General features: G+C 46.1%; 1 protein-coding gene across 3 annotated transcripts; it reads left to right on the forward strand.

Moving 5' to 3' along the window:
• The first annotated feature begins 2,917 nt into the window (after nucleotides 1-2,917).
• Nucleotides 2,918-7,152, forward strand: LOC120827992 (alpha-2,8-sialyltransferase 8E). Of its 3 annotated transcripts, XM_040191247.2 has the most exons (8): nucleotides 2,919-3,114; nucleotides 3,638-3,661; nucleotides 5,002-5,076; nucleotides 5,193-5,267; nucleotides 5,351-5,495; nucleotides 5,930-6,042; nucleotides 6,136-6,228; nucleotides 6,309-7,152. In XM_040191247.2, the coding sequence occupies exons 1-8, from the start codon at nucleotides 3,053-3,055 to the stop codon at nucleotides 6,784-6,786; spliced, it is 1,065 nt and encodes a 354-aa protein (XP_040047181.2). In that variant the 5' UTR covers nucleotides 2,919-3,052; the 3' UTR covers nucleotides 6,787-7,152. The 3 variants fall into 3 exon arrangements, with proteins under 3 accessions (XP_040047180.2, XP_040047181.2, XP_040047179.2); XM_040191246.2 differs by lacking the exon at nucleotides 3,638-3,661 and having other exon boundaries at nucleotides 2,918-3,150; XM_040191245.2 differs by lacking the exon at nucleotides 2,919-3,114 and having other exon boundaries at nucleotides 3,445-3,661.
• The last annotated feature ends 1,583 nt before the right edge of the window (nucleotides 7,153-8,735 follow it).

The raw sequence follows: 8,735 nt of genomic DNA on the forward strand, positions 1-8,735 counted from the left end.
TGCATTGAATATTGCATTTTTTTTCTCTTATAAAAAATTAGAGAAGGTAATTCATCTGTTGATTTTCTTTAACTATCAAACAAAGTGTGGGCGGCACGGTGGCGTGGTCGTTAGCACTGTTGCCTCACAGCAAGAAGGTCCTGGGTTCAATTCTGCCCAGGGGCCTTTCTGTGTGGAGTCTGCATGTTCTCCCCGTGTCTGCGTGGGTTCTCTCCGGGTTCTCCGGCTTCCTCCCACAGTCCAAAGACATGCTCTGGGGATCAGGTTAATTGGGGACTTTAAATTGCCCGTAGGTGTGTGAATGTGAGTGTGAATGGTTGTATGTCTCTGTGTAGCCCTGCGATTGGCTGGCGACCAATCCAAGGTGTACCCTGTCTATCGCCCGAAGTTGGCTGGGATGGACTCCAGCCCCCCCGCGACCCTGTGTGCAGGATAAGTGGTTTGACAATGGATGGATGGATGGATGGATCAAACAAAGTAGGAAGTGATTAGCAACCTCTGAGTAGGAAACTCAGATTTGAGACTCGAATGTTTTAAAAATCAAGATGCATCAATAATTGCTTTATCGTTTTAGAATTGATAATCGTTTTAGATTCGATAGAATCGAATCGCTGACCACTGAATCAAAATCAAATCGAATTGTTTCAAGAGATTCCCACCCCTAATACGCGATACTATTTGTACATTAAGATATCTGCGCACAATATATGCTTTTGCTGCACGTCCTCTCCGCATGTCTCAGCTAGGCTCGAGCACTAAGAAGCCAATCACTGATAAAGTCAATGAGTTACATATAAATTCAGTCAAAAATGCATTGAGATTTGAGCTCAGCCCTTCGCCGCGCGAGTCTCCGACGCAGACACGTGCACAGATAAGACCCCTAGTGGTGCTCATGCACTTGCCCTTTTGCCCTGGGTGAGAAAAGTGCCCCTTCTGCTGGAGCACAATTTTTTCTTCATTCAGCAATAGTTAAGAATAAAAACTACTCTCTCTGTCATCAATTTCTCCCAAATGTGTTTTGATATCTGATGGGGCATTTGTTCTTGGGGCGCCATGCTCACAAGCCCCCTCCCTCCCTCCTCCTCCTCTGCTTAGTGCTGAGCATCAAACGGCTGCAGCATCGAACAGGTAATGACGGTGAAATCCCACGACGTTGTTTGGTTATAAATGAACCAATTAACCGATTTCTCTCGATTCTCTCTAGAACCATTCCGTCTCAAGTCAGAAAAGTTCATAAGCGGAATTTTAAAAATGAAATGATTCATTTCACATCTTGAGTAAAATGACACTGAGCAGTGTGACTGGATAGTTAGAATGTTACATTACATTACATTACATGTCATTTAGCTGACGCTTTTATCCAAAGCGACGTACAATAAGTGCATTCAACCATAGGGTACAAACTCAGGAGAACAAGAAACAAGAAAGTGCAATTTCCTCAAATAAGCCAATTTACAATTTGCTATAGATGAGTGACGTTACAAGTATAATTTAAGTGCTACAGTTTGTTAGTCTTTAGTCGAGGTAGAGTCTGAAGAGGTGTGTCTTTAGTTTGCGGCGGAAGATTTGAAGGCTCTCTGCGGTCCTGATGTCTTCAGAGAGCTCGTTCCACCATTTCGGCGCAAGGACAGCGAAGAGTCGAGACCTAGTCGAGTGTTTTGCTCTCAGTGAGGGAGGGACGAGTAGTTTTGCAGATGCAGAGCGGAGAGTGCGGGTTGGGATGTAGGGTTTGACCATGTCCTGGATGTAAGCTGGACCCGATCCATTCACAGCATGGTACGTGAGCACCAATGTTTTGAACTGGATGCGGGCGGCCACCGGTAGCCAGTGAAGAGAGCGGAGGAGTGGAGTAGTGTGGGAGAATTTCAGAAGGTTGAAGACCAGTCGAGCTGCTGCATTCTGAATGAGCTGCAGAGGTCGGATGGCGGTGGCAGGGAGACCAGCCAGGAGGGAGTTGCAGTAGTCCAGGCGGGAGATGACAAGAGCCTGAATCAGTACCTGCGCTGCCTTCTGAGTGAGAAGGGGACGTATTCTCCTGATGTTGTAGAGCGTGTATCTACAGGATCGCGTTGTCGCGGCGATGTTGGGAGTCAGGGAGAGTTGGCTGTCGAGTGTGACGCCGAGGTTCTTAGCGGTCAAAGTGGGCGTTAGTACGGAGTTCCCAAAGTTGACTGTCAGGTCCTGGGTAAGCGAATCTTTTCCGTTACACTATCAGTGCTGTTTTCACATTAATGGAGTAAATTGTCAACACAGTAATGTGTAACACCAACACTTACCAGAGTTATTTGCCGTAGTGTTGATTCGTATAACTGTATTTAGTGACAGGCTGCAGGGTAGCACTGACGCCTGCAGGTAGCGCTGTCTCCTCACAGCAAGAAGGTCCTGGGTTCGACTCCGCCCAGATGCCTTTCTGTGTGGAGTCTGCATGTTCTTCTCTGTCTGCGGGGGTCACAGTAACTCTAAATTGCCCATGTGTGTGGTTGTTTGTCTCGGTATTAGCCCAGCGACAGGCTGGTGACCAGTACAGGGTGCTCCGTGACTCCATCCCCCCACACACTAATGATAGTGATATTAACACTCTCCAGAGTTATTCAACCTGTAGTGTTAGGGAGGGAGGGGAAAGCAGGGAGGTGAGGCTGAAGGGAGCAGAATTCAAGTCAAAGGTTATTATCAATACAAGAACAAACCAAGGTGAATCTGAAAATTCAAGTGTTGGTCTTAAACATTAAAAAATTTGCCAGGTCTTGAACAAACTACGGTCTCACTCACCCAAACACTGAGTCCAAGCTAACAGACAAGAAGATTGTGAGGAAGGGGCAGAGAAGCAAAAGAACAAAGCAGAGATGCAAAAGATTAACACTGTTGAGAGGGGGAGAGAAAGAGAGAGAGAGAGAGACAGATAGATGCATGGAGGGAGGGGGGAGAGAGACTGTGTTAAGGTGAAGAGTGGGGAGGAAATCTGACAGACAGAAAGCAGATGACGAGTGTTGATCGAGCACAAGGCGAGAGGGAAGGTGAGGAGCACTGCAGGTGAAGTTATCAGGAGGTGAGAATGAGGGGACGTCTCCTGAAGCCACTCTTCTCTTTGGGGATCGCTCTCTTCTGTTTGGGGATTCTGCTGACCACTCTCGTCTGGTACACGGGCAACACGTAAGTCTGTGTAGCTGCATTTTCTCGATCACACGGCACTTTCCTCATGCTGTTTGACTTGTGTTGGAGGTGTAAAAGTGGAGACAAAATGCCCCGTGCACAATTTGTGTACGTCTCGATGGTCTGTTTGACCCTTAAGTGATAAAAAAAATGGAATGGAAATACTTACGGAAAGGGGCAGACATTTTTTCGTTGTTTTTTGCCGAGAGAACGAAAGTCAAATAACGAGAGAGAGAGAGAGAGAGAGAGATGCATGGAGGGAGGGAGGGAGGGAGGGAGGAGGAAAGAGACTGTGTTAAGGTGAAGAGTGGGGAGAAAATCTGACAGACAGAAAGCAGATGACGAGTGTTGATCGAGCACAAAGCGAGAGGGAAGGTGAGGAGCACTGCAGGTGATGTTTGCAGGAGGTGAGAATGAGGGGACGTCTCCTGAAGTCACTCTTCTCTTTGGGGATCGCTCTCTTCTTTTTGGGGATTCTGCTGACCACTCTCGTCTGGTACAATGGCAACAAGTAAGTCTGTGTAGCTGCATTTTCTCGACCACACGGCACTTTCCTCATGCTGTTTGACTTGTGTTGGAGGTGTAAAAGTGGAGACAAAATGCCCCGTGCACAATCCGTCTAGTTCAGGGGTCTCAAACTCGCGGCCCGCGGGCCAATTGCGGCCCTCGGGACGATATTTTGTGGCCCCATCCTTAATATGAAAGTGTAATGTTAGTGCGGCCCGCAAGTTTTATACTGTAACCCCACGACTCACACTAACAACACATGAAGCATCTGACGTCACTGACGAGCGTCTCCGTTCATTACTACGCAGCTTCGATTCACGTAACTTCACGTTTGGCTATAAAGGAATTCCACGGCCACATGACCTTAGGTCTCCCCCGCTGAGTTAAAGGAGGACTAGTGTTGTAGTCTCATTCGGACCGATCCCCCAGGGTGGGGTTCAATGACTGCTTTTGAAAGTGAGTGTTAAGTTGTGTTATTGGTGACCATGCCGTTCGGACGCTAGTCTGGCCCACGTTCGGTTGAAGTGGGCTGCATCTGGCCCGCAGCTGATTTGAGTTTGAGACCCCTGGTCTAGTTAGTCTATTTTACCCTTAAGTGATACAAAAAATGGAACGGAAATACTTACGGAAAGGGGCATCCATTTTTTTGTTGTTTTTTTGCCTCAATCCAAAAACGTAGAAACGAGGGAACGAAACTCAAATAGCGAGTACATTTTGTTTTTTTGTAAAGTTTTTTGTTTTTGCCTCTAAAAGTTGCAAAAAGTGCGACAGCTATGCCGAAAAAACGACTATTTTATGGACCTACAGTATATGAATTTTGAAGCATGATATTTCATTGTGGAGGCCATAACTAGGGTCCCAGACGTGTTGACAGCATCAAAGGTGACCCCAAAACAAATGAAGATCCCCGAAAATATTGTTGTTTACAATGATGATAGAGATTCACCTGGGGGGGAAGCGCTTGCGCAACACTAGCTCACCGTCCTTTAACCGACTCTGGTACAAGCAAAGGCTCACTTTTATAATAAAAACAGCATCTAGCTCGAACGGCAAGAAGTTTAGCTTCAGTTTAACACCATCAAATCATCTAAAACCGTTTAGAACGTTTGCTAAAAACGTCCTAAATGCAAAGTAGAATAACATCAGTGTGGCCGATACGATTTGCTGATAAATTAACATGTATCACTTCAGTCAGCAGGACTTCATGTGAGCCACTTTTTTTCAATATAACATAAGACATTAAAATACGAAGAATGAAGATCACCTATATCTGAATGCTTAATTTTTATCCCTGAGATCAGCATTTGACTCTCTTGTCCCTTGTTCTTCTTGTTTGTGCCACAGTAACGTGGAAACTCGACAGCTGTCTTTTCAAAAGAAAAGAGCCCCTCCGCCTTCTGAACTTTGTAAAGGCTGCAGGTCAGAGCAAACACAGTCACTAACGTTGTTTTTAAACCTTCATTGTATCAAGACATGTCACCGCAACAAGGATTACAATGTGTGTGTGTGTGTGTGTGTGTGTGTGTGTGTCACAGGCATGTCATCGACAAAGTAAGAGAGCGTTACAATAAAACCTGGATTAAGCAGGTGGACGATTACCTAAAATTCAGGTAAGAGAAAAGGACATTAGTAAACTATGAATATTCCCTCAGAGTTTCCTGTATGTTATTCAACAATGTCTCTGGTTCCACAGATCTCAGCTGAGCAGAAAGTGCCATGGTTTTGACAGTGCATTCATCACCCAGTACAACACCCCACTGGGAGCAAAGATTGTGTATGATGGAGAAAAGACACGCACCCTCCAGGTGACCCCGGAGATTTTCAGCACCTTCCCAAAGGTACGTTATCATTGCGCAGTAAGGATGATGGCAACCATATATATAATACAATGAGCGAAGAAAACACGTGACACAAACATAAGTTAAGTTAAGTTAAGCAATTTCAACAGGTTTTTCATGCTTAACATGCGTCATGGGGGCCAATTCAGACACAAATGATAGTTTCAGGTTGTCGGTTCCAGAGGTTGGAGAGCAACATTCCTAAGATGGCAGAAATGACTTGTTAAATGAGAGAATGAACACGTCTGAGTAATAACGATTCAGAGTTAAAGAGTCAGAATGTGAAATACAGGACTGAGCCACACTTTGTGGCACGTTCAATGTCTTTCACAATCATTCTTGTTCAGTCTCCGGAAGTGACCATCACGTCACTGTATGACCATTCCATGCTTTTAAATATTATTATTAATAATTCTCTTCATTAATAATTCCAGGAGCATCCATTTTCAAACAAAATATGGGGAACATGTTCCGTTGTTGGGAACGGTGGGATCCTGTCCAACAGCAGCTGTGGAAAGATGATTGATTCAGCAGAGTTTGTTATGAGGTTAGAAAAAGGACATTTAAACAGAATTAAACTCATCTCTTTAGAAATAAGCAAGAAATAACAACCCTGACATCTTCTTTGTGGCTTGTTCAGGTGTAACCTACCTCCCTTGGACAACGGCTATGAGAATGATGTGGGGATTAAGACTGACCTCGTGACAGCAAATCCAAGCATCCTCCGTAACAAGTGAGTGACAGGACAAATCTCTGCCCCTTAAAACGTCTCCTTTTTGTCATGGTGCTTCACATCTGCTGTTCATTTTACAGATACGGGTCTCTGCAACAGCGTCGGCGTCCGTTTGTGGAAAGTCTGCGTAGCTATGGCAGCTCTTTGCTGCTCCTTCCCGCATTCTCCTACGGCTCCAACACGCCTTTGTCCCTGCGGGCCGTGTACAGCATTGAGGACTTTAAAAGCCCCACCCGGCCTGTCTTCTTCAACCCCGAGTACCTGGAGAGTTTGGGCCTCTTCTGGCGCTCCAGAGGCCTAAAAGCAGCACGTGCCAGCACCGGCCTGATGATGGCGAGCTTGGCGCTGGAACATTGTACCGATGTGCATCTTTATGGGTTCTGGCCCTTTGGTAATCACCCCCAAAGACTCCATGCGCTGACTAACCACTACTACGATGACGCACTAGTTAACAAAAGAGTCCATGCCATGCCGGTTGAGTTTGAATTCTTGTTGCAGCTGCATAGTCAGGGGGTGCTCAGGCTTCACCTGGAAGATTGTCAACCAGGTGAAAAGTAGTTCCCAAAACCAGCAGAAGGGCCGGAGAGAAGTGCCTCGATTTGTAGCCCACTCGCTTATAAAGTCTTTCATATCATTTTGAATGAACGGACAGATCATTTGGGCTCATGACATGTGTCCAAACACTAGGTGGGTTTGTATGTGTGGATCTGCTATTGAACAGAGGCACGGGGCCCATGTGCATGTTGATGTAAGGATGCATATGGGTGAGTGCTTGGTGATGGGGACAAGTGTGTATGTGTGTGGATGGGAAGCAAATTATTTTTTTACCGTGTCTCAACCTGACGTGTCACATGTCGTTGTATGATGAAGGTGATTGTAGTGGCCATTTGTCCTTGGGATCAATAAACAATTGTGTCAAAGGGCCACTGGTGCACCAGTGGTTTGTTTCTTTTACGCAGAAAGAGAGCGGATTGTCTAACAATTTGTTAGATAACACAGGTTTGTATGAAGGCTTTTATCGTATATTTTGTTTTTAAGGCACAGAAAACCTGATTTGTCGCTGGCGCAATGCAGCAGAGGTTTGAAAGTCCCGTCAAGGGTTCCAAATGATCTTGATTCTCCAGTTGTGATCAGGTTTTTATTTGTGTAGTGACAGACTTTTGTAAGCCTCGGCAGGGTGCAGGAGAAGATCATGTTCCTTACTCGCTAAAAGAGATTCCAGGTCTTTTGTTTCTTTGGGTGGAGTTTACGTTTATTTGTTTTTACACTTTATAATACACAACTGTATATGCATTTGCTTCCTGAACTCACTGTGCGCCTTGACTAGTGGTAAAAAAAACGTCCGATCTCCCAGTCACCCATGCATCATGTCGGGATCTCCGATCCCCCCGAGTTGGAGACTGTGCTTTCAGGGTCCGTTCGATGCTGCGAGGTGCGTCCCCTCCTGCCGCCCCCTCGCCATCCACATGTAGCGCGTAGAGTGGTCCCGGATGCGCCTATACTTTGTGTCGATAACAAAAGAAACAACCCGGAGCTCCAGTTCTGCGCCGAACCGCCCGCAACTTTATTTTTATCACCCTTTTCACCACACCCCCAGTTGAACACCACCTCAACTTCCTCTCGTCCCATCTCCCCATCACAACAAAAGCCCCCACACCGGAACACCTGTGCAACAATAGCTTACACACGCCTTAAATCTTGGCTGCTCTCCAGCCACGCCGCCTGCCAAGGGCCCCTTTTGGAATAACTTGTTTTCCACGTTGGTTTGGTGGAGACGGTGCTTTCAGGGTCCGATCGATGCTGCGAGGTTCATAGCACAATACCGCCATTGTTAAAACGAAGAATGTTTACGAGAGAACGGATCAGATTGAAGAACTTGTCGGAAGAAATCCATAAATATGATCACTTCGCGAGCGAGGAAGTTCACGTTTCGCGAGAGAGCAAATATCTCGCGCAAGACGGACTCTTGCTCGCGGATGTTTGATTTACGCGCGCGCATCAACCTGATTTGCGCTCTCGAATTTTGACAGTGATTTGCCGCCATAGGATGGCCTCTGATTCATGGAGAGAGATCTCCGCAAACGTCGGTTTGCCGGTCGAGGTGCACAAAGTTGTGGAGGAAAATACAGGACCAATGTGTCCGCAATGAAAAGCAGCATTGGCGATGCACGGTCTATGATAAATACATTTTTTAAAAACAATAACTTTCCCACACAAAGACGTGACTCTCTAGGTTGTCTTCGACGTTACTCCACCCGTTGTTCTGGAGGTGAATTGCTCTGCAACACACGCAAGACTTTTTGAACCATGAATTGAAACGAGTGCGTCGACGCAACGACGCAGACGCAGAAGCATTCGCCAGCCTTTAGAATATCTTATTTTCCCCATTAAGATGGTTCAGCTACTGTAAAGAAAGGGGCACCGTCTCTCGCTCTTTAATCTCATGAAGTGCTCGGCAAGAACAACAGCTTTGTTTCTCCGATGCCCCCTGAAACAAGCTCCATATC

The sequence above is a fragment of the Gasterosteus aculeatus genome, chromosome 11 (assembly GCF_964276395.1).
Source record: "Gasterosteus aculeatus chromosome 11, fGasAcu3.hap1.1, whole genome shotgun sequence".
Classification (NCBI taxonomy): domain Eukaryota; kingdom Metazoa; phylum Chordata; class Actinopteri; order Perciformes; family Gasterosteidae; genus Gasterosteus; species Gasterosteus aculeatus.

Excerpts from the sequence above, each read along its gene's own strand:
- LOC120827992 (XM_040191246.2), top strand. The coding sequence starts at position 3,053 with ATGAGGGGACGTCTCCTGAAGCCACTCTTCTCTTTGGGGATCGCTCTC. Across the intron at positions 3,151-5,001 it reads GTCTGGTACACGGGCAACAC|TAACGTGGAAACTCGACAGC; the intron begins GTAAGTCTGTGT and ends TTTGTGCCACAG. Across the intron at positions 6,229-6,308 it reads CCAAGCATCCTCCGTAACAA|ATACGGGTCTCTGCAACAGC; the intron begins GTGAGTGACAGG and ends TTCATTTTACAG.